General features: G+C 40.0%; 1 protein-coding gene across 1 annotated transcript in view; it reads right to left on the bottom strand.

Moving 5' to 3' along the window:
• The window catches only part of LOC144528005 (roundabout homolog 1-like), an 84,923-nt gene that overhangs the window by 45,234 nt on the left and 13,787 nt on the right, over positions 1–25,902 (bottom strand). Inside the window, exon 3 of the mRNA XM_078266398.1 lies at positions 12,017–12,343. Within this exon, the coding sequence (XP_078122524.1) occupies positions 12,017–12,343 (327 nt within the window). The remainder of the gene's footprint in view (positions 1–12,016; positions 12,344–25,902) is intronic.

Here is a 25,902-nt window from a genome sequence, read left to right as displayed (position 1 = left end):
GAACTGCATTTGATGGATTTGATTGCTACACTTTCCTTACCCACCATAACACACACATTTAGTTAACATGGGTAACCTGACTATATATTAGTTACATTCCAATTGAAATCAATAGAATCAAAAGTCGACATGCTGTATTTCTTTATAGTGACCAGGTCTGGGTATCATTTACAAAATAGCAACACCAGTGGTGCCGATATCAATAGAGTACTTCATTTGAAATAACCCTTCCACATTTTATGCACTTATATTCATTGGACGCCAGAGGTGTGTAGTATAGCCATATTTTCATATGTTATGGTGCCATCTCGGCACTGTAAGGTTTGTAGCTGCTGCGGTAGTGGACCAATCACACGTCACATTAAATCGAAGAACACTTGTGGTGATTAGCTGCAACCAAAACCATACAAATAGTCATTTTTATTCTCATCCATGGCGACAAAAAGGATCGCATGCACGTATTGTTTGACTGGAGAAGTTTTGATACTACTATTTAGGTTGATACCTTAAAGGTATCGAGTACCAATACGCAGCCCTAGTTGTGACCTAATTGATCAATGAGAGGAAAGCAATTATAGATAGATGATCTTTATTGTCATTGCATATATTTAAATTCAGTTGGAGCGGAACATTTTGCAGCATTAAAATACGAGAAAAAAATATAAAATATACGCACACTTACACACACCTCACTCATGCCCATGAATACAAACACATTGTTACCCATCATATAAATATTTTGAACATAAACAACAAAATGTAGGGAGCAATTAACACAAATTTTATTAGTCATTAGTGCACAGAGACCGTTATTGCATTTAGCCCGCGTGTGTGAACGTGTGTGATGTGTCTGTGCATGTGCAGGCGTGTGTGGGTGTGTGTGTGTGTGTGTGTGTGTGTGTGTGTGTGTGTGTGTGTGTGGGGGGGGGGGGGGGGGGGGGGGGATTTGCTATGATTTCTGCAGCCTGTCCATAGCTCTAGGAAAAAAAAATACTGGTTATACAGTATGAGCACTTTGATTCTGTATTGCCACAGACTGTAAACATGTTAAGATTTGGGGTTTAACATCAAAACCCTTGTCATTGAAATAATTTAATCCTGTTTTGATTCAGATAAATTGTGATTTTTGCAAGTGTTTGCCCCACTACTGTACCCTCAAGCAAGCAGTAGAATATGAGTGGCCAGACAGACAGTTCCATTCACATAGTAACAGGTGGTATTTATCTCATCTTCTTTCACTGACACACATATTATTCTGGTGGTCGACCAGTTGCTGACAGGTTGTCAAACAGTCAATTCAGCTGTTCATCCCTCCGACCTCAGAGACCTGTGACGACACTGCCATGATTACAAGCCCCAGAAACACCACTTCATCAGTGCAGGGTGGCAGTGACATTCATTGTCCTAAAGGAAGTGATTTACTTCACTAGAAAGAAGCTGATCGATCACTATGCAACAGTATACATAATATCAGCTAAGCCCGATGACATTACTAACTACGAATACTATACATATTATAATCACATTAGTCTGATAGATGAGCTGTAAACTCACAACTTGCAGTGGTTGTGTGTGTGCATGTGTGAGTCTCTATAGATAGTGAAAGTGAAACATAAAACATTTTTGTTTTATTAGTATCACGCACATATTCCAAGTTGATATTTGAACCTACAAATGTTATTGCATTTTTCTCCTAGAAATATATTAAACCAAAAAAAAATAAAAAAAAAAATAATTTCAGCAGCCTAATAGCATATTTTTCATGCATGATTGTGATAAATTGGCAGAAGATTGCTGTTATGAAAATGAGTTGAATCCGGACTTGCTTTACATAACTCATATTAAAGATATGGGTGGGGAGAAGACACAGATTTATGTCCTAAATTTAGCATGACAAATTAGATAAATATAAAAAACAACACATCCTTGGTTATACGTGCAATAGCTGGTTATAATGTATGTGTGTGGAGAGGCATTTTTATGTGGGTAAATGAATGAGAATTCCCAGTGCTAAGGGCTATATCGCTCTGAAGATCCTTTTAATTATCTTCAGTCCCTCTTCAGTGTCTCTTGGTTTTCCTTTACCTCTCAGCTTTATCCACTCCTTCAACTCCCTCTGCCTCATCTCATGCCGTCTGTATCTCTGCTTCTTTGTTATATCTCCGCAATAGCCTTGGGAAGTCTGGGAGGAACAGTTAAGGGACTTTTCCACAGAGATTGAGAGAGTTGTGCAAACAGAAAGGATAGTTTTATTGGCAGAGGGAGTTTTGCATAATGCAATATTCCATCTTTTCATATTTCATGGCATTTGAAGATAATATACTCAACATATATTTGAGAGAATTAATGCTACGGGAAGTCTACTTGTACACATATGCTGTAATGGTGCTTGTAGATACTCTTACTAGATTGTTAGGTAGAAGTAGATTGAAGAGATCTCTTAGTCATCTCACTGTCTCTGTCTCACATAATAAAACTGAAAAATATTGGCTATGATAACACAGACAAAAGGAATTTACTTTCTGGGTGTGGAAGGAAGCTGCCAGCTGAGGAAACAGACAGATTGTGAATATTAATTATTAGGGGTGGAACGGTACACTGAAATCATGGTTCAGTTCATACCTCGGTTCAGACATCACGGTTCGGTTCGGTACAATGGAAGGAAAAGCATAACAAAAATGCAGAAGGCAATTTTTTTTATTGTGCATGTCTCAGGCTGTACCACCTAGTGTCATCCAGTCTCTCCCCTGAGCTAGCTGCAACAGCCTGAAGCGTATAAAGTAAGACGTAAACAGTAAACAATAAGTAGGCTACCCCACATCATCTCCAGACTCCATCTGGAACTTAACTTACAAAATAAGACAATCAGCTAGTAGTGTGATATGGGAGACAAGCGCTGCTCTCATATGTAAATGCACAGAGAAGGGGTGTTAAAAGAGCAGCTTCGGTTACACAGAGCAGTTGGTGAATTGTGGCGTTAGCTTCACACGCTAACAGCGGAGCTAGCAGCAAACAGCGAAGCTAACGGCGGAGCTAACAGCGGAGCAAACAGCGAAGCAAATGGACCTGGAAGCCATTTGTGGTCGAGGCAAGAAGGGATACAGCTACAGTACATCCGTGTTTGGTTGTATATGGAAGGGACTAGTTTGCTTCGTGTGGACTCACTGGACCAACTCAACATGTAGGCGGAGCTTGGGAGCTTCAGAGCTAAGGCGGGGCTACAGATGAGGTGTCCCTAAGAAACGCGTATGTAACAGTAGTTCCACATTACATTAATTCATTTGCACGCAAGTTTTATTTATTTATACCGTGTATTCTCCGTGTAAATTCATGTACCGAACCGAGACGCCCGTACCGTTTCGGTTCAATACGAATACATGTACCTTTCCACCCCTATTAATTATTACTACATCCACACCACATAGCAACACAATTAATTGAAAAAATATTGAAATCGCCTATTTGAATTTTGTAATGCCAACATCACAAAGGCTGTTGATGTACAAAAGATAGGGTAGAAAAAGCACAACCCCTTAAAATGGAAGTGTGGTGATACAAGTCAAGTTCAGACACAATGTTTGGCACTATTTTATTATTTTTCAGGTGCAGAAGAATGAATCTAATTTAAATAATATTAGTTTTTTTTTACATGTGAAACAATAATAACATTGAATATAAAAAATAGCGCCAGCGTCAACATGAAAATGTACAGACACACCCTTGTTTTGGTGTAGTGACAATAATGGGGAACACATCACTGGTCATCAAAGCTTTCAGTAAGCAGCATCAACAACGGCAGCTCCATCAGAAACCTGTCTGCACATTCCAAAGTATTCCCACAGGAGAGAGATGAAGCGATGATCCAAAAGGAGAAGGAGAGGGGGAGGAGGAGGGAAATGGCAGAAAATAGGGGATGCAGAACTGACAGCCATGCAGGCACAGGGATGGTTGTAGTGCCTCGAAACCTCATTATTCAGCTTCCATTGAGGAACCACCTCTCTCTCTCTCTCTCTCTCTTTGTCCCCCACTTCACTGCATGTTATAAATCACCACATCTGCAGCCTATTAGAGAAGATACCAGAATATTTGGTTGTGGCGGGTAAGCAGTAGGAGCAATACTGCATAAACAGTCTAATACTCTGCTGCTGCACTGGCAACTGCTCACATCTCGGATTCCAAGTGTCTGTGACTGCTTTTTTGTGCTGTAATTTCTGTAAAGTACTGTATTGAGATTCAGTGAAGTGCAGTATATCTCAGATTGCCCTGCAATGTTTCTAAAAGCTGTCCGGTTATTTTTCATCAGCGACATTATTTATGTATGCCGTGCTTTAATGCTCAAGTTTATCATGTAATGTGTAATCAAAATTAGGTTCTCGCCATATCAATTTTCATAATACCTTCTTAGTTCATAACTATGCAGATGATATTCAGCTTTACCTCTCAGGTAAACCAAACTCTTTCAGCTGGTTGGCTACATACCTGTTTAGCAAATTGTTGTTTAATGAATTTAGTAAACCTCAAAAGAATACATAATTGTTCAGTCAAAATAATGTCTGTATAATGTTTAATTTGTTGTCAATAGTTTTTTATTTTATTAAAGGAAAAAAAAGCATGAGGAAATATCAGAAATATTTATTTCTGTATTTGACTGACAGCAGCTGGCAGGCAGAGCCCCAGCAGGAGAATGAGTAAAAAAGTAAACTGTGTAGCATACAAGCAATGGGCAGAATGTGTGTTGTTACCAGTGGTGGTGAGGAGTAAGGGCAACACCAGCATCTAAATGAACCAAATTGATATTTGCAGGTAAGTTTACACTGTGTTTAATATGCTGCAGCTGACCAGCTAATTAGCTATCTGACATTAGCTGTACATTTTTCCCCGTTGAATGCTTGTTAAAGCTAAGGTGCAGGACAAGACGTGTGCTCATGTTTGTTATTAGATAAGGAGGCGACATTAGCAGGAAAGCTGTTGAGGGCTGTTCAAAATAATAGCAAAACATAACCTTTCATCCCTGATCGGTAAACTCTGTGAGAACAACTATCTCCCGCCAGTCTTCGTTTCGTGCATTATGCTAGTTTGTTAAGGAAAGAATGAATGTTGATAAAAAAAAAAGACGTTTGTCTATATTGCTTCAAAACATTGTAAAAACAAACACTGTATTGAATTACAGTGCAATTTGGCTGTCTGGTATTCATTCAGAATATTTGATTATGGTTGGCAGTAACAGAGCAAAGTGTCCACCTTCTAGATCACAGAAGAATGTTGATTAGCTTAATGATAGCCTAAAAAGTTGGCATTTTAATCATAAACACTAACAAACAATCATCAAACCACAATTACACAGTGCACATCTGGGTGAGTGTTCATTTTTCATTTTCACGCCCTGAAGGGACTGTCAGAGTTGTACTGAGCTTGATTTTTTTTTAAATAGAATTAGTTAACTTTTACTGGCTGGTATGATACCACACCAAGCAGATATTCTGAGAGAGCAGGCAAATTGCTTTGGCAAATGAAAACTGAGGTTGAAATGAAAAAGTGACACAACCTTTGACAGTTAGCATTAACCCCGAGCACAGATATGGCTGGTGGGTGCTGTTGACTGTGGCGTTATGGAGTGACAGATAAAGGATGGATAAGGCTAATATCTCAGCAAATGCACAACCATCCCTCTTCTCTCAGTGACAGCAGGATTACTCAACCATGCTGTAAGCCTCTAATACTTGCACACTGGCAAATTCACAAGTATAGGGCGCACTAGACATATCATAGTTTATGTCATGACAGGGTTTGTTGCAAGTTGTGACTTGATGATGGTTATTTTACTGTTAATTAATTTCAGTTGTTGGAAACACTTCGGCAGCTAAGCACACGAGTGCTGGTTGCTTGGCCCTCTGGGAGGTTTCTCTTGCCATGTTACAAATCAGCATGAGTGAATAAAAAACATATGACATCAGAGTAACATGACACAGCACGCACTGAGTTTTATCGGAAATGGATCAAATCTGGCTGCATTAATGCTCCGAGGCTGCAGGGAAATGCGACCGGCACTGAGGTTCAGTGCTGAGCGGGAAAAGATTTACTGTCGGGGGAAATGGGCCGAGCCAAACAGTGTCTCCCCAGCAACAACCAGAGCTGAATACATCACCCACAACAAAATTATATCCAACAGGATTTGGACGGGTGTGAAGGCGCATGCAGAAGAAATTGAGAGACACCCAAAGTGTATGCTTAATGTCACCCACGTATGGACACACAGGGGCATACTGTAGACAATCAGTAATAGACAGGATTGTTGATTTGACTCACACAGGCCGCCTTCTCTCTCCTGTGGCACGTCTGTCTCTGCTCGTCAGCAACTTATTCTCCAAAGATGAGCACAGAAGATAAAAGTGGAAGAAAAAAATATGCACATACGCACAACATGGCCAATAAAGAAGGCTGTATATCTGTAATGTAGAGGAACCTTCAACAGTGCGGATAATTCACAATGCCTGGCAGCTTATTATCACACATAAAGCTAGACATTTCTTTTCTTTTCTTGACAAGGCTAAGACGCATCCCTAATGCAAAATACAAGCTCCTTTTTGCCAGAGAAAGTGTAAAACAAAAACAAAGGGAGTTATAATTAATGGTTTAATTCAATAATCTGTCAAAGAATGTAAAGATGTAAAGGTCAGTCCTTTCTTTCCAGTCAAAGTAGCAACTGTTGTTTCAGTTGACACACGTACTGGATGTAGGCAGCACAGTCCTGACACAATGTACACAAAGACACACACAATAGGAACACCTTTACATTCTGATAATACACACACCCAGGAGCCATATGGTCTTTGTCAGAAGCTCTTGAGTACTTCCCATCTCTTTTTCCTTCACCGTGCCGCTGCAAGCCAAACAGACTCATTCCCTACGTCCTGACACTCTGGCACAAATCTGGCTCTTGGAAACGCTGAGCCTAGGGGAATATAGTGACCAAAATTGTTTAGACAATACTTGCAGTGCACTCGCCCCAGTCTCCAGACTGTAAACACAAACCAGCTGTCCCAGGAGTGTGATACTTATTCACTGACTGATCTAACCATAGGCCAACTGGGAGAGAATAAGGGAGCGGAAAACAGGATGAGGAACAAGAGGCTAGCGCAGCGTTCACAGACTGTCACAGGCAATTGGAAGTAAACACCGATATCTGTACAATGTGTCAGTGTTTGTCTGTCAAACAATATCACTCCTAGTCCATACGGAGAGAAAATGACAACTTCCCTTAGACATCCCACTATACTGCCACTTAGGATCTTTTATTGCTGTTATCCAGAGTGACTGCAGACAGGATGCAGTCAGGGACAGTGACAGCCATTTGAAGTGGGGAGCCATTAGTTAATGGATAGGGGCAGGCAGAGGGGGAAATGTGACCTCTGAGAATCCGCCTCTCTTTTCGCTGCCACATACGTCTCCGGCACCCGCTCGTTTCCAACATAACATAGCAATCAAAGAGGAGCGGATAGGGAGACAGACCAGGGGTCCCACCTTAAGCTGCCAATCTCACAGTATGACTGAGCTGCTCACATCCCATAATCCACTTCAGAGAGCATGGTGTTACATTGAACATGTCCGTCATGTTAATGCATTCATGTTATTACCACACACCATCGTACGTCTCCCACTGGCTTACCCTTTAAAAGATATGAATAGCAAACAAATCCGCATACATTAAGGATGATGAAATATTCATACAGTATAGAGATGTATGTTTTATATGAATTGTCTAAGAAGCAGAAGTGGATTTGTCCACTATTACATCTCACTGATATCAATTTTGTTCCTTTTTGATGATTTTGTCTATTGTCCTTTTTTTACTGGGAACCACACAATATTTTGTTAATCCAGATGGATGATGCACAAACACTGAGTTGGCTATTTACATATTAAACATTTAATTTACTTGGAAGAACCCTGAGACGAGAAAAAAAAAAGCCTTACAAATCTGGCTTGTTGTAATTTGGTTTCTTATGCTCTGTGGTGCACAATTGAACCAAATAAAGTTTTCTACATAAACTTGGCAGGGCATGCACCAGAGGTTGTTAGAAGTCTAATCAAGACTGCTTCATTTTCCGTGTTAAATTACTGACATTTATAATCCTCTTACATGTATCTATAAGTTTAGCTGCCAAAAACATGATATCATATTTTAACCATGTACCTAAATAAATCAAATAATAAGTATATCAAATAATGATTGTATTTGTACCCACTTTCAAAAAAAGAAAAAAGTAAGTCCAAACTGTTGCTATAAAAACTATAAAGCATTCTGTTCATATCTGTTCGGAGCGCATTATCCGAATAATAGAGTTGATTACATCATAGACAGTACATGATAGACAGTACAGTATACACTACAGTATACAATGTTATGAATTGTGTTTTGTTTCTTTTGGCTTTGGCAGCTGTGTCTTTTAATATCATGTGTGATGAGCCAAATGTATTTGTGTGACATGTAAATAAAAAACTAAACTATCTGAATAATCAGCGGGGAAGTTTCTGCCTTTCTCTATATACGCTCACATGCGTGAGCTGTCATGTGGCTGTATCATTGTCTTTCCCTGTGGCTCATTACTTCATCACTGCAGTGCAGTGGCCTAACCTTCAGCCCCGCCACACGCCTCGCTTTTCTTTAGCAAATGGCAGTGTCTAATTAGTTTAAGAATATAATTTATTCCTCTGCCTTACTGAACCTAAAAACAGGTCTACTAGCCAATAACCTTTAGAGTACACAGGCTGACTTTGCCTTCACCTCAATAAAGCGCTCCATGATTGAATCAAGTGGCTAAGGTCAATAGGACATATGTTCATTTCCCAGGGTCCTCAAGGGTCCCTGCAGGCAGAAAAAAAATGCTGAGTGTCTTCTGTGACATTTATTGGATAGGAACTAAGTTATATGTCTTTTTTCCCTTTTTTTCTCATTTCATCTATTTCCCTTTCAGAAAGGGCTCCACTAGACCATGTGTGTGTGCTTGTATGTGCGTCTGCGAGCATGTTGTGTGTGCTTACACAGTATTTCAACCCTGTGGTCACGCTTCAGGCACCAGCGCATACTACATCTGTCACTGTCTCTACCACGTCACCTCAATTTTCTCCAAACTAGTTTTACTTCTGTGCCTTGAAGGACAGACACTTCTTCCTCTCTCTCTTCTGTTCCCGTCTGTCTCTGTCACTCCTGTCCTGCTCCCATCACTTTCAGCCTGTCAGCCTGTCTTTTGTCAGCCATCTCCCCATTTTTCATCATCTCTCCCTTACTTCACTTAAATCAAAGCGGCATCGGGAAAACTATTAATACTGTAAATTCATTTGGAATTGAGTCAATGCTTTTATAAGTAATTAATTTTCCACTGTAGCGTTCACATTTACTTTGTCGATAAAAGATCAACTGACTAATGCTCAGTGGGACTTTTGTCAACGTGCTTCACTGCCTAGGTAGCCGAGTCCATGAACTCATCATATTATATAAAGTGACAAGATATTCAAGAGAGCCAATCATGCATATTAATTATGACTATCCAATGTTTATTTTTAGGGACAGGTGCAGAGCGTACATTATTCATTGTATTGACTTAGGGCATTATATCTTCAGCGCACTGGATGTATTGTCTGCATGCAAACATTGAATTAGGATTTTTCTAATAAACACAATAGATTCCATACAATCTCCGAACATCCTCCAGCCTGTTACACTGACAACCAGAACAAGAGCCAACCAGATGTGCTCACCAAGAGCAGCAACACACTGGTTTATATTCAACATATGCAGATGGGATGCTGTCTCTTAAACAGTGTGTGTTTACCTGTGTAGCAGTGTGAGTGATCAACTGTGCGCAGAGGATACAGAAATGCCTCGAGAGAACTCGAGAGATGTGCACACCGCTGTTATGTTCACTGTTGCTGGATGTAAACTAACATGAAGCAGGATGAGTTCAGTGTTTCAGTGTATTTTGGAGTCGGTTTAAAAGTGAATATTGAGTGGAGAAAATAGTAGCTTTTGGAGGCATTTGTTGGTCATTACAAATATGGGGGGTGGGGTGGGCTATTTCCTTTTTTATTTATTGGGGGGAGGTGCAGAAATGATAACATTTGATGATGCAGTTAAAATATAATAATGTGCTTATGATACACCTATTGTGGCTACTCTTCATACTGGAAAATGATGCTGCTCTATTATTGTGAGTGTCATCACACAGTATTTTCACCTGAGGGATTTTAGAGTGACAAATGTAATAAGTGAAACATGATGATACTTTGTGTGTGTGCACAGGCTGTTTGACAAAGTAAATTATTCAAAAACATCAGCTTATTGTGCATCACACAAAAAGAGTAACCAGAATATGTCAGCTCGAAACCCAGTCATTATTTTGAATACAGTTCCCTTTAGTCAAAGCAACCTTTAAGCAATTAGAACACTGCACAAAATTAACAACTTTTACATTAACAAGACCAGACGAATGATCTGACACGTTGGTGTATTGACAGAGTAAGGTCAGTCCTTCTTTTAACACTCCCCAGCTTCATAATCCTCTTATAAACTCCCTAACTCAGCAGCACTGGCCAAAGGGGGTTCGGTTTTACTATCCAGCCCTAGGGTGACCCAAGAATCTGTATGTGACCTCTAAAGGATGGAGCAGGGAGACATAACTCATTCAGGCAGCTTCAACAAGTCCTCTCTGTGTTCCCCCTCCCTCAACCTTAAAACCTGACAGTAAATTTAGTGAACTCCCGAGTAATAAACTCTCCCCCTAGAGGGCTGAGCTTCTCAGGGTTGGAGTGCTGATCTAGCATTACCATGATACGTTTGACCATCTCCTTCATTATAATTCAAAAGGTGAAAAGTATACTAGAGAGGTATTATATATTCTAAAACCTTTGCAAAATATCTGCCCAGGAGACAGAGCCTGGGTAGAGCCCTGTAAGCTGACACAGCGGAGCAGAGCAGGGGATCGACAGAAAAGGATGGGGAGCTATGCAGTGTGTGAGGGCATGGCTGTGGTTGTTAACCCTTGTCACCAACACTTCCTTCTTTTAGTGCAGTCTTTACTCTTGTTGTTTACCGGATTCCAGTGCTTTTGGTCTTGCAGAACCTGTGTCCCATATGAATTCACAAACCATCTGCACTATTACTCCAGCCTATTCTGATGGTCGTAAGCCCTGACCCTTGTCCTCTGCCCCCTTCCCTCTGTCTGCTTTTACACAAGCTCCATTCCATCACTCTAACCAAAGTGTATATATACATACACACACACACACACACACACACACACACACATACGTTTAGCTGCTGCATGCAACCTGACAAATTCCTGTCTGAGACATACTGCAGTGAAAGGCTGGCAACTTAACTGGCAACACCACAGACTTGACACTTACAGCTCTGCGATTTCACGAGTTGACAATGTCACCTGTTGGGAACACACTCAGCACTTGTTTAAACCTGGGGACTAACGCAGACACACAGCTGCCGCATCTGACAGGTGGGTCGCATAGTTAACTTCCACCTGTTCCTCAACCATACATGAGCCATATTGGAGGGAAAGTAACAAAATGAAACAGAAATTTGCATGTTCCGTGTGTAATTAGATCAATGCAATCGGTTAAGTTGAAAGTGAGAAGACGCTAGGTAAGTATGAGAGTAAATATGAGACTGTGATGCATTTTAGTGAGGATGAAAGTATTTCCACCTATGAATTTTTTTTTCTTTTGTTATCCTTGCTTCAGGACTTGCAGGAGAGTATCTAAAGGTCACACTGAGGAAATATTTTTCAGACTTTCTTTGAAGATGGATATTAAAATCCCCACTATCATCATGCAGAATGAGAGATTGGGAAATCAATTAAAATGCTTAAAAGAGCTGAGACAATTCTTATCTGCAAATCTGCGTCTTATGCCTGGGTATTAGAGATAGCTGCACATGTGTGTTGCATCATTTTTAACAGAATTATCAAAGCTCTCAGCACTGTAACATGTAAACAGAACTTACTGGCTACTTCCAGTGATGCATTGTGACTGATCGCCTGGCCCAAATAGTTTCGGGCCACACACACGTAGCTGCCATCATCAGGCTTGCTCCGTCGTCCGTGGACAATGCGTAGAAAGAAGAGGGACCCGCTGGGCAGCAGCATGCGGTGGGAGCGGGGGTTGTCGCGGTCCGTCTCAACGCGCTCCCCATCTTTGTACCATTCCACCGTGGGGGTTGGACGGCCCTCTGCCTTACAGTTGAGAGTGGCTGGTTCCCCTTTGGACACAATGAGGTCAGAGGGGTGCTCCACAATGCGGGGAGGGAAGTCTTCCTGGCGGAGACGAGACCCTAGAGAGGAAGTGGTGCAAAGGTGACAAAAGCAGAGAAGAGTATTAGTTCCAGGTACACACTTTACTGCCATATTAGGTATATGAGACTTGCTGTAAATGTAATGTATGGATTACAAAAAGCACACTACAAAGAGCCATAGTAAAATTCATTAAATTATCCTTCCATGCAATAAAGAGTTGTACTAATCAAAACAGCGGCAGCTCTAAAGGAATTAGACACAGCCTGTTATTATTGCTGTGCAAGTGCCTCCTATTACCAATAATCCAGTTTGACAATATCATTACCACACAATTGCATGGCGCTCATAAAATGTTTTGCTTTTGTTTCAGCAGTTGGAACCCTATGAGGCATTGTAAATTAAAAAAACAATGCTGACATGTGAAATCCTCGGGAAGTAATATCTTTCAAAACATGTCTAGCCTTAAAACATGTATTCGCAAAGAAATATTTATATAAAGTTTTTTAACTTCAAGGCTGAATTATAATGGGATTATGGTGTTATCTGTGGCTCCACCGACACAATACTATAGACAATGTCTGTGTTCATTTCACTGATTTAAATATCCAGTTTTAAACGTGCCTGAAACTTCTGCTACTGCAGGTAACAATACAGGAAAGGCACAAGTTTCCAAATGTATTATTATTTCTTTGCATAGTACACTTCAATAGGGCCCGGGGAAATGAATATGGTGGGAAATTAGATAAGATAATGTGTCTTCATGTAGCTATGTATTTTCAATAGATGCCTGATATTCTGAGCAAAAGACACAGGATACCCATCCTCAACAGGAGCCATCACTCTCTATCCTCCACCTATACATTTAGTTATGCTTTGTGTTCACCATTTGGAGCCAATATTACCACAGCCTCTGAAATCATTAAACCAGCCATAGAAATATGAATCAATACCTCCAACTATGCTCTCACTTACAACCACAAAATCACCTCTCTTCCCTGATACACTGTTGAGATGTCAATCATTCTGGTCTTCTCAAAGAAACTGTGTAACAATGAGTCCCTGTGAGGCAGAGGACATAGCAAACCTCCTTAATGAGATCCAGGTACACAACTCCAGTGCCTCTGCACATCTTACATTCCTTCCATCTCTGCCCAATGCAGAGTCAAGCCAGCCCACCTCCATCCCTGGCCACACACACACACACACACACACACACACACACACACACACACACACACACACACACACACACACACACTCACTCATTCCCTCTCCCCTTTCCCTCCATGCTGGAGAATCTGGTGTGGTTTCTTCACCTACAAGACTCATTACTTTTTGCAGAATCTAGGTAAAATTTAAAATCACCTTTAATCCTACAATACAATGCACAACCAACTGTGCTAAAAAAACTGCTAACAACTAGGCCTGTAAGTAATAAATAAATATTTTTTAAATTGAAATGAATGAGACAATTATATTGCTGTTTACAATTATTTCTGAGACAATTAATTGTACAGCAACATTTTGAATTGTTACAGGTCTACTAACAACCCAAAGAGAGAGAGAGAGAGAGAGAGAGAGAGAGAGAGAGAGAGAAGGATATGATGATTCATGTCAGTGGGGGAACACTTTTCTGTTTTTTAATGCTGCTGCAAACACTTGCTTACACAACCTTCACGCTTTTATGTGCCAATGGCGCTGTAAAGCAGATAATCACCACAGTGTAAGAGAGTGATGAGCTCCTGATCTCCTGCTGCAACCAATAAATCCCAAGCAGACAAGTGTTTACCCAGATAGATAACACCTCAGACATTGTGAAATGGGTGAGAATTGAATGATCCACTGGGTAGTGTGGTGGACGTTTTGTGTGTTTGAACATACAGTACTGTCTGTTTCCCAAATCATATTGAGGAAATTGTGATAGTATTTAAGAGGCCCTCACTTACACAAAAAGTCAAGAAAAATAGGCATTTGATTAGTGTGCAAACTTATCATTACGTACTGTAATGTATGCTGAATTGTGCATGTTTTCACATCCAAAAGCTCCATATTACCTGTATAGTAGCAGTCTGACTAAAAGCCCTCTCACTGCCTGACTATTAGATTCAGGTTATTGTTTCTTTCCTTCCATTTGCTTCCTTTGTCTGCTTTTCCTTTAATGCTGTCAAGTGGTCGACCTAGCTGAAAGGCTCCATGCTAATCAGAGATGCACCGATTAAAACTTTCTAGGCCGATTCCGATTCCGATTTCATTTTTTCTAACCACTTTACAGCACACACAAATATTTATTTTCTATCTTTTCTTTAACAGAAAATGTTACATTTTGCATAGAACATTTTTTAAATAGATAATTGATTGCTATAAAATACAACTATATAAATTACTCCTGGTGTGGGAAATTCACACACATCTAAAGTGCAATGTTATAGAAGAACCATTTCCTTCTTTTCACTTCCAATATCCAACTAACGAAATTTGATATATTTAGCAAACTAAACTTCTGTATGTATGAAAACAGGGGAAACAGGTAATGGCAATAAAATAATATATAAATAACAAATAAAAATAAAATAAATATAGCCTTAATGCAGTATAAAGATATTTATCAAAACACACACCATATAGGCCTGTTTGAACGTCAACAGTAACATTACCTGAAAACAGCGTGTTTTTTAGCAAGTTTGCTTTATTTGTCATTGTGCATAAATGTGAACACTACCATTGCTGTCAACGGGCTTATCTGCTAACGTTAGCTACCGACGGTTACCTCGGAACAATCCAGCAAATAGACGGTACCCTAGAGTGCCGTTACCTGAAACAGATGATTTAACGTCACCGCTCATTTAACACACAGTTTAACAACAAAACTAAACTCTTTAAAGATTACTACGTTTTTAATGTTGGTTTTGAGCGGTATGCACCCCCACTAACCTGGAAAGCATTTTAAACAGCAACGTTAATACAGCGTGTCGGAGGAATACAGCGTTTTTTTACAGCGTCTCCATCAGCGGCCAGCGGGGCGACAGAGGCAGAGGGACCACAGCGTTTGCTAACGTTAGCTTCTTGTCTCATCTGGGGTCTGATAAACAGTAAATTCATCAAAGTTGTCATATTTCACGGGACCCGCATGGCACTTTTTGTGTGCTCCAGCGAGACCTTTCTTTGCACTGGCACATTGCAAACGTAGCTTGAAGGTCTGTCATGATAAGACATGATGGGTAGTGACCAAATTTGGTGAACCAATTCTTCACCAGCACAACCTGGGAAGGTAACAGCACAAAGCCAGGTTCTCACCTGCAAGAGTAAGACCTGTTGCCTGAATGAAGGGATTATGAAAATGAGGAAAAAAAGGCTAAACTGGACAGCAACAAGGGGCGTAAACATTGCATTTAAGTAGAATTTTACAAATGGTCCAGACATTTAAACCTATAACAGAACAATATAAACAAGGTTGCCAATATGTCTTTCAGTCACACATGCTGCCTACGTTTTTTAATTGTGTTGGGCTGTTGCCTAAGGGTCCATGTAGCTCCCTAAGCTCCCTGGCATTACAGAAAGGTAATATCAGCCAGCTACAAGTGGGCCCCCAAAAGAGCAGGCTTTATCTGCAAAGGGCCAGCAGCCAGCATACAATCAGTATGCAAAACATGCACACAGATGCACAATGGAGTACATACATACACACCAAAGGTCATTTGTAGCACCTGTGCCACTACAAATGTGTTTTTTTTCTGTCTATCCTGAGTCAATTGTGTTGTCTTTTGAAGATCTAGAGAGAGAAGGGGAATGCAGAGCAACACAAATAAAAGAGAAAGAAGCATGTCTGTGTAGTTTTCTCTCAGCCAGTGAGAAAAGAGGTGGGTAGATGTTTTCCCCACAACTGTGCGTCTCTCTAGAGAATCAACTAAAATGTACAGAAATAAACTGCAAAGAAGCTTTGGTATGTTGGAATAACAAGCTAGGTATTTTGTATTTTATTCAAGTAAGTTCTGGTGAAATTTTGAGTTAGAAAAGAAGGCATGAGGGGATAAATTATAGGAGGAAAATGAGGAGGAAGAGAGGAGGTGATAAAGGGGGAAGGTAGGGGATAACAAAAACAACAAATTGTCCACTCTAAGATTCTAATAACACATGTGACAAATATGAGCGTAATTTACTACAACGTTGGTGGTCTTGGATGGACCTACCCCAGTGTCATTTATAGTACAATGCTATATGTATTTAGAGTGCATGAAAGGAAGCTACTATGACTGTTTGGAACCAAACCAAAGAAATATACAGAGAAAATATCAAATATCACAATCAAATTAGCTTGCTGCACTGAGAACACACTAGCTGTCAGCTCAGTATGAAAAAGTATCCTTTCCAAAGGTATAGCACTTCAGACAGGCTGACAGTCACATGGATACACAGTGTCGTGCATGGACGTGGTAAAAAGAGCACGTTCATTGAAAGTGCACTGTGTTTTGCGGCACCCGAAGACTGTTTCCATCTGTTGATATCTGTTTCCCTCTACCTAAATCTTAACCAAACCCTAACCACGGACGGGGTCGTACGGCATTTTAACAGGAGGGAAACACTATTCGACCGGGCAACAGACTTTGACACAACACCAAAAACAAGGCCGAACCAAACGTCAGCCACATTGGCAACAAATCTGAAACGACACATCGAGTTGAAGCATCCGACCACTCTCGGAAAAGATTATTTATAAAAATAGAAAATGGAAGAAATTAACGTGAACTGTGAACTTAGTTAAAAACTCAAATTTATAAACTATGAACTTAACAAGTTCATTTTAATCTGTATGAACTGAGCTAGCTCTTGTCAAGTGTAAACTTGCACAACACTGCTGATACACGTTTCTGAAGCAATCATGGAGAGTGAGAGTGGAGACTGGTGGAGAGTGGTTTTCAAATCAGATTTACACTTCAAATTCACTTATATGAAGAATGTGCATAATCGTCTCTTTGTGGTTTTCCCAAATAAGCAAGTAGTAGATAAGCAGTAGGTGACATGTATTCATGTAGAATGCGGTGGACTGTACCCCTTGGGTGCTGCTGACAGCTTCGTGACACAATCAGCTTGTTCAGTGACTCTGACACCAAGCCTACCAGAGCCACAGTGGTGGAAATGGTAAATCTCCACCTGAGGTACTGTGGGATTACCTGTGCTCAAGTGCCGCTCTGGAGGAGTAGCAGTCAGGCACAGCTAGTAACAGCAGGCAGATTTTGTTGGAGGCTTAAGAGTGTGCAGTAAATGGAACCACTATGTCTTGTTAAGGAAATCCTTTGTTTTCAGTCTGTAAAAGTCGTTTCGTTTTCTTTTTTTGTGACCCGTGGGCTGGATCAGCCTGCACTTTTAATGGCGAGACAGAGATTTCCAGACGCGTTGAGTTCAAAGCCATACTCTTGCAAGTCAAATGACAGCACATGTTTGAACAGACAGTTATCCAAGACCAGATGAACAAGGCAGATATCAAGAGAACACAACTCAGATTTGGAGGCTTACAGAGCATTTGAGAGACAGACATAACAAGTTACACAGAGAAACAAGAGACCACCACAGCAGCAAAGAGAACTGCAGTGAAAATCCCAACTGAACTAAGTAAACCACTGAAGTTGTTTCATGTTTAGTTCGTAGTCAGAAATGAATAATGTCATTTTGAAATAGGCCGGGCCAGCAAGTGTTAGACAGATGTTGGCACTTCTCCACTTTTGGCCTGACATACAGTGCCAGTACACAATTACACGAAAATAGTCAATTAAGAATGACTTTATATTGCAGAATGAATCCTGTGTCTGAATAAGAACTGAATGCTGTCAGCATTTCCATCCTAAATACACTTCACAGACCCAGACTAGACAGCCGTCTTACTTTGTGACACTTAACTTGCAGCAGCAAAGTATTAATATGCAACCCAGTCTCACGGCAGTTCGTGAAATGGTCACGTTATTTAATCTATTGATTCATGTACACGGGCACGTTTTCTCGTTGTTTTCGTGGTGGCCAGCACGAAAATGTAAACTAATGTATTTCAATGGGAAGCATATTTCATGATCACAGCACGACTACGGTAGCGAGTAGTATGAAATGCCGAAAGTCCGCGTAAGGAGGTTGGTTGGGGTGGTGGATGGGTCAAACAACACAGGACTTTCACCCCAGAGACCGGGGATCGTGGCCCGCGTGTGGCGTTTTGTTTCCCCGTTGTTGTGTTCCTAAACACAACCGTCACGTTATTGTCACGGGTCCGCCGGCCTTCTCCCGGTGTGTTAGACGTCCTTTCCGCAATCATCTTTTCCTAAACCCAACCACCGCCATCCCGTTATTGTCACGCGTCCCCCGCGGCCGTCTCCCGATGTGTGACGCGTCCTTTCCCCGTTGTTCTTTTCCTAAACCCAACCTCCGTATAGATGGTTCCCATTTTGTGCTGGCCACCACGAAAAAAACGTGTTCTTGTACACGAATCAATAGATTACAAATAACGTGACAATTTCACAAACTGCCGTGAGACCGTGCTGCAATATGACAAGAGGGTGATATTATGCTAGTGTGTGCTGTGCATCACTGCACCACTTCTGGTATTTTAAGCACATCTGATTATACATAAATGTCAGAAAAAGCATCCAACAAATCCTCTCTTCTAAGGCCAAGTTCTGACTAATGTGGACTCAGCACTACATCAAAGGGGCTATATAAGGGAGACCAGGGACCTGTTGTATAACACTGTGCATACTCTATAATAAAAGGTTACATGCACAAAGCACAAAAGACGAAAAGAAATACTTATTTTGAAAACATCTACATGCTAACCTTCAACTAACTTCTTCCTCATATTGAAGCATAATTAACGAGAAAAATGAGCATATAAACCTCATTTCTGCCCCGGCTAACTTTAACAGAAGAAGCATAGCGTTTGTTCAGGCAGAGCACTGACGGTGTGCTTGTATTGACTGATTGGGATCAGCTGTTTGCAATATGCTTCACTAGATAGGCTCATTCACAGCTCATATTCATGCAGGTGTACAGCACAGACATTATAACCTTATACTTATTACTGGTACTTCGATGATTACGCTCAAGTCAATGCATGTTTGCTGCAGAAGCTCCCTCCACCACCCCAACCTCCCCCTTATGTGGTAATTTGTGTTGTTGACTTAACTAAGATTTAATGTTCATGCATGTGTTTATTAAGAGGGATTAGCTGTCTCAGCAGATTCCTCGTCGCTGCTCGGATAAATGATCAGTATAAATGTTGATTGTACATATTCATACATTAAGCTTGCTATTCAATAGCTTGACAGGGAAACGGAATAATGCCAGTCCACAGATTAATAAAAACAAACAAACAAAGGCTTTTTTTTGGGGGGGGGGGGTCATAGTTATGACCATTAAAACAGTGGTTTTAATGATGGCGCTGACACACATATCGTTACTCAAAGGTTGAGTGAAAATCCTCATAACAGATTACCTTTTATATTCCTATTTCCCAAGGAAATGTTCAACAATTTGGGAAATGCACTTATTTTCTTTCTTGTGGCACATAGTCTATATCGACAACCGTTCATTTACGGGATAGTTCCGCCGGATGTCCCTCACTTTCCAGTTTCTTTGAGTTAACGTTAAACTCCAGTCGGTTCAAGCAACATTAACCAAAACCTCTGAGCAACATTACACAATTAAAAAGGCAAGTTTTAAGGAAAATTTGGATTGTGCAACAAGGCAGGCCTGCTTGGTTCGTTAGGGGAATGATTGTAAAGATTTACAAAGAATATGTTTACAGCATTTACTCTAACTGGGACTTTTGGGACCTATTGGCGGGGATTTGCTATGGACAAATACATACGGCGATACACTGGTAAGTGCAAAATATGTTAAACCATGTATCCAGCTACTTTATATAGCTCACGTTACTGTATTTTGGGAACAGTGAACTTTATTTAATATTGTATGCAGCATTTTCTTTTGCATGGTGCAAATGTTCCACCAAAGCAAGTTCCTTCCCGAGACCATTTTGAAGAGCCACTATCTCTGCGTCCGGAGCTTAGCGCCGCCCAAGACAATTGTGAATGGTTTAAAGAAATGCAAACAACCCCTGACCGATTTTTCTAATATCCAGGAGTGTATGCTCCTGTTGCCAGACCCTCCTCCACAGCTCTGTGTGAGATGTGTGACTATGTTGCACATAACCCTCATAAACCTATAACTTTTTACACTTCATTTTTTTAATGGATTAAACAAACAAGATAGAACTTAGTGAGCTTGAGAGATGCTGGTGAAAGATTTGTTTTACCTTTGGACAGCACCAGGCTAGCTAAGCTCCCCGTCGGCTGGCTTTAGCTTCATACATTGGCGATTTTAGACCCTAAATTTCATCTCAGCCCTCCTAAAAAAAAAGTAAATCTATTTTAGTGCTTCACATTAGAGTTTGCGAACTTGTCTGTTAGTGACAGAGGACAAACAATTACAGGTTCAAAGGGTTTGAAACAGGTTTAATATCCTGTGTCGCTGTCGCCAATGCTATGCACCTGTTACCCAGACAAGGAAAGGGTTAACAGAAACGTAGCTTTGGCCAATCAGAGGTGGTTGTGCCTGACTCCCGCCTTTGGCTCTGAGTCTCTATCTAATCTGTCAGAGGGAGAGCAGGAGTGCGGTTGTGAAGTTTAACGTTGGTAGTCCCCAAAGAAGAAGTTGGCCATTTCCTGGCACAGATTAGAACCCAAACTGAAACATAAGCAACCAAAATTTCTGAATGTTAGAACATTGTGTAAAATTGGTTGTTATTACTGTGTTATTATTGTGTCAGGTTTAGTTCCATCAGTGTCAAAAAACTTTAGCTGACGTTGTTGTTCAGTAGCTAGCTCAGAGATTATGAAATTACTGATTTAGAGCGGGAGTTAACACTTTTGCAAGGCACTGTATCCGTGTCACATTCTCATTAGAGGCTGAGCCCCCCTAAAGGTCTGATCCTGGCTTCATAAAAATGGTAAAGAAAGAGTGATATTGATCTTCTTAATTAACTCTTGAAATGAAAGTGACCTTTTTCTTTTTTGGAAAGAAAAGAAATCCAAACTTGATGGAAAAGAAACCATTTCTATTGCTCATCCCTTGGAGACACATATTCCAAACATACACACTCATTCATTTGAAAAGTAAAACACAGGCAACCAATAAATGCCAGACATTCTTTCTCAGACTGTATAAACTACAATTAAGTGGAACAGTTGAACACTGTCATTCACTCAAGTATGCGGGGGAAGGAATGTGAGTGTGTTTCTATGTCTGTGTGTGGCCAGGACAAGGTGTGTGCAACCACACTCTCTCTTACATTGTGCTGACGCATTTGATCTTCTTAAATTGCATTTTGTACATGTGATTTTAATCACACGGACGTTATGAAAAACGTTAATTACAATACTTAGTTTCGTTTTTTTCTGGCAGCCTTCTAACAACACAATGAAGCAGTCTGCAGAAAGGAGAGTCAAGGTCATGGACATGATAACACCTCCACAACTGCAGCACCCAGATGTTCAGGGCAAGATACCGTATGGGGAGGAATAGGCTTGCAAGCTTAACACACGAGCAGCTTAAGTAATTCATATTACAAGATGGAGAGGTAGATAGGAAATAATTAGAAAAACAACTGATGGCTTTCAATAGCAATGAATCTGTCAGTCAAAAATCTCAGGAAATAGTTAAAAATGGCCATTACAATTTTCCAGAGTCCAAGTTCATGTCTTCAAATAACTAGTTTTGTCCCACCGACACCAAAATATTTTCTTTTTTTAATTACATGAAACAGAGAAAAGCAGCAAATCCACATATTTTGAAAAGCTGGAAACAGTGAACGTTTTGCATTTTTTCCCCTAAACAAAAAAGACTCAAATGATAAATTGTTGACAATTATTTATGAATAATTGATTAACCGTTTACATTAAATTACTTTTTGAAGCTCCGTTATTGAGAATTGTGTGCAAATATTTACTTGTGTATTAATTTCATGAAGACAGGTTCTAAATTGATTATTTTGTTTGTTTTTTTACTCTGCAATAATACAATATTGTGAAAAGAAAATCTGGTTTGAGTTGTCAGCTGTTAAATGCTCAGTGGGAAGGTAACAAGCGATGAAGTCCCCAAAAGCAGAACATTGCTGGTACACGATAAACATCTGAGCTGGACACTTTAACTGGAGAACACAAGCTGTGGTCTTAGCTTGTTTTTTTTTCAAACCAAAAACAAACTGCATATTCAATCTCATATTCCTGCAGAAACCAATAACATGTGTTGCTTCAGTTCATTGAAATGTTTTGATTTGCTCACACATGACATTAAACTGATTTACTCGTCAAGTGTGCATGACATATCCTTAGCTTTGCTAATACCATTTTCTGGTAATCCCTAATTGTGTGATAACTGTCCGCATTCTCTTCACATTTTGCTTTTTCTATATGGTATATTGCTTTGACATAGGCTCAGTTAAGATGAGTTTAGCTCCTGTATTGGTGATGAGAAACACCTTAGAAGCACAAGTGCCTGGAAAGGCCAGCAGCAGCCCATCTGAGAGGCTTATCCTCACTCCATTAAATGTTCAGTGGAAAGTAAAGCGGCGGTATAGGCCATTGATTATCACTCAGGCAGAGCTTGAAAGTCAAACTTCCCATGAAAAGAGAGAGACACTGAAGTGGCAAAGATGAAGTAGGTTATTATTTAAGAAAAAAAAAATCCACTTTGGGTTAATCTTGCATTTACTGATTTAACGGATGCCTTATCTTCTCATCAGTTAAAAGTTGCAATGTAGTCTACAGTATTCCGTATACTCCGTTAAATAGACTGCATAATTTGTGTTTGACCATCTGTACTCTATCATGTTTCCTTCATGTCCTTTGGCTTGTAACTTATCAAACTGCCATTTAAAAAGCATGTTTGCTACACTAACTGAGTTAATACATTAATATTACATTAGCTTCATGCTGCGTCATTGCATGTCACAAGTGCATGTCTGCATGACCTACATTTATTTTCGGTCTTAATTGCGCCCCTGGTAGTGGCAGCCCAGATGTGAACTGACTGGCATATTGTGAAGGGAGAGAGACTTTGCCCTGAGCACCAAACCCATCTGAAAAAACTGAAGCCCTCTCACAGGACTTCTTCTACTCTGGAGTCCCACTGAATGAATGTGCGTGAAGACACAGACATATGCATGCACTGTATTAGACAATATCGCAATACCAACAAACACACAGACATTTTAACACAGAAACAAGTTCAGATTTGCCTCTAAACTGCTCTTCTGACTCTCAATTACTCATTACAATTTAATGAAGTGGCAGAATGAGTGCCCAGACCCCTGGATGTCTTTAGATTGCATTGATACTAAAACAATCATAGCATTAGCTTAATAGTCCAAGAAGACATTAATACGAGGGTGCACTCAGCCACAGGAGATTATAGGTTAGTGCTGTGTACATGGCAGCCATTCCATTTTGCTGGCATTGCTAATAACCTGTGTAGTAAAAGAGTTAGACGAATGGTATTAATACCCGTCTAGTTGATTTACATTTGTAAATTGATTTACATTTACACTTGGTAACATCTGCGCAAAAAAAAACTTTTACAAATGCATATACAAATGTCTCTCTGTCCACATCAGAGGTAGTCTGACTGACTTAGTCTTCTTTTGGTGTCTGTGTTTCCTTGCAATCAGACTCTGTGACTAATAAGCAAATAAAATGTAGGCCTATTAACCAGAAACAGGTTCATGAAAGTGTGCCATTTACTTGCTTTTTTTCACTATGGGGTCATTTAGAAATTTCCATTCCTCTCCATTACAGACAGAATACCAGCTGAGATCAGTCACATTGTTTTTTTTAATCAGGGCAGCAGTTTTCAGATTACATTATGTGCTTACATAATTGCAAAAGGGTTCTCGACTGTTGTAGAAAGAAGTGGCTGATCTTTAATGCAATATCTACATTGTACATTATCAGCAACCATTCATCTAATGTTCCAAAGGCACATTCTGTTTACTAATCTGATATCATTTTCAAAGGCTAACTGAGAAAACATTGGAGAACCCATGTGTAAGCACATAATGTAATCTGAAAACTGCTGCCCTGGTTAAAAAAAACAATGCAACTGATCTCAGCTGGTATGCTGTCTATAATGGAGTGGAATGGAAATTTCTAAGTGACCCCAAACTTTTGACCGGTAGAGTATATATATATATATATATATATATATATATATATATATATATATATATATATATATATATATATATATATATATATATATTTAAAGAATCAAATGTGTTTTTGTTGTTTCTCAAAACGGTTTCAAATCTTAAAGCATTTCACATCGGCAGCAGTCAAGCCAAGGAGCCAAATACAAATCTTATCAAAACACAGCTGCTGCATCTGATGGTGGTGCCACATTGCTGCCTTGGTGGACATACAGTCTTCATTTTAAATATTAGACCTTGCACTTCTGCACAAAATCTACCTCTTTGACGTCACCCATTCCAAAGATGAATGTCTTAAACTGATGATGGGAATATGAATCACTAAATAAATACATAAAGCTAGGATTTTTGTTTATAAACACAGTGTATGACATTATATAGTATGTGTATACTTTTTCAGACACTAGTCTATCAACAGTACCTGCGGGGAGCAGCAATACTACAAGTGTCAATAAAGCACCGCAGTGGGAGCAGCCAAGAAGTCAAAGTTCAGCATGGAAGAAAATCGGCTGTAAGAAATCCATAATATACTGACCTCTTTTTGTTCCACAGCAAACCTGCTTGTGTCAATCACTTCCACTGGGCAGATATCATTTTAAGTGTGTCTTGACAAATTGCTTTTCACTTCGTTTTTGCTATGAAGGATTGTGTTTATGAATAGACTTCAGTTCTATAAAGAGTTAAAAGCTTAACCTTTACTTTTTTTTAAAAAGGTGATTAAAACTGCTCATCTTGTAGTAATTCCAGAAGTTATCTGTATGAACAGCTTTTTATTTGGCTCCATTCGTGGCGGTGCTCTTGATCTCATGTTGGCACGGGGCTCTGGGTTCGGTTGTTGACGTGAGGAACACAGTTCAAGCCCAGCTTTCCAGCTTGGTTTGCTACATTGTGTGGATTGAGTTTGAGGGTATGAGGTGGTTCTGAGGTAAAGCGTTATTTTGGGTGTTTTAATAAATTGCTTTAAGAGTGCAAAACTTACAATCTGAAAATCTTGGCAAAAGTTATAATGATCTGCTGGTTGAAGAGAGGTTCCACTCGACCGTTTAATGTAATTGCAATGATTTGTGAAAAAAGAGCTGAACGCAACCATTTGTCATCCCTCTCACTGCCAAACCAGCACTGTTTGGAATAAAGTAGCTTTACAAATCTGGCTACATTCCACACTTGATACCAATCTTGCATGTCACAATAAAGCCACAGTTTGAAGTGAGCAAAGCGGTGCAGGTAATTTGGTTGATTGGAAGTAGTTCTTACTGCAGTGGAAAATCACAGGCTATGGGAACAAAATGTCTGTAAGATTCACGACTGTCTGGAGTTTCCTTTTATCTCTGTGTTCATACATACATATTCTGAACA

The sequence above is a fragment of the Sander vitreus genome, chromosome 13 (assembly GCF_031162955.1).
Source record: "Sander vitreus isolate 19-12246 chromosome 13, sanVit1, whole genome shotgun sequence".
NCBI lineage: Eukaryota > Metazoa > Chordata > Actinopteri > Perciformes > Percidae > Sander > Sander vitreus.
This window is presented reverse-complemented; position numbering and strand designations above follow the sequence as displayed.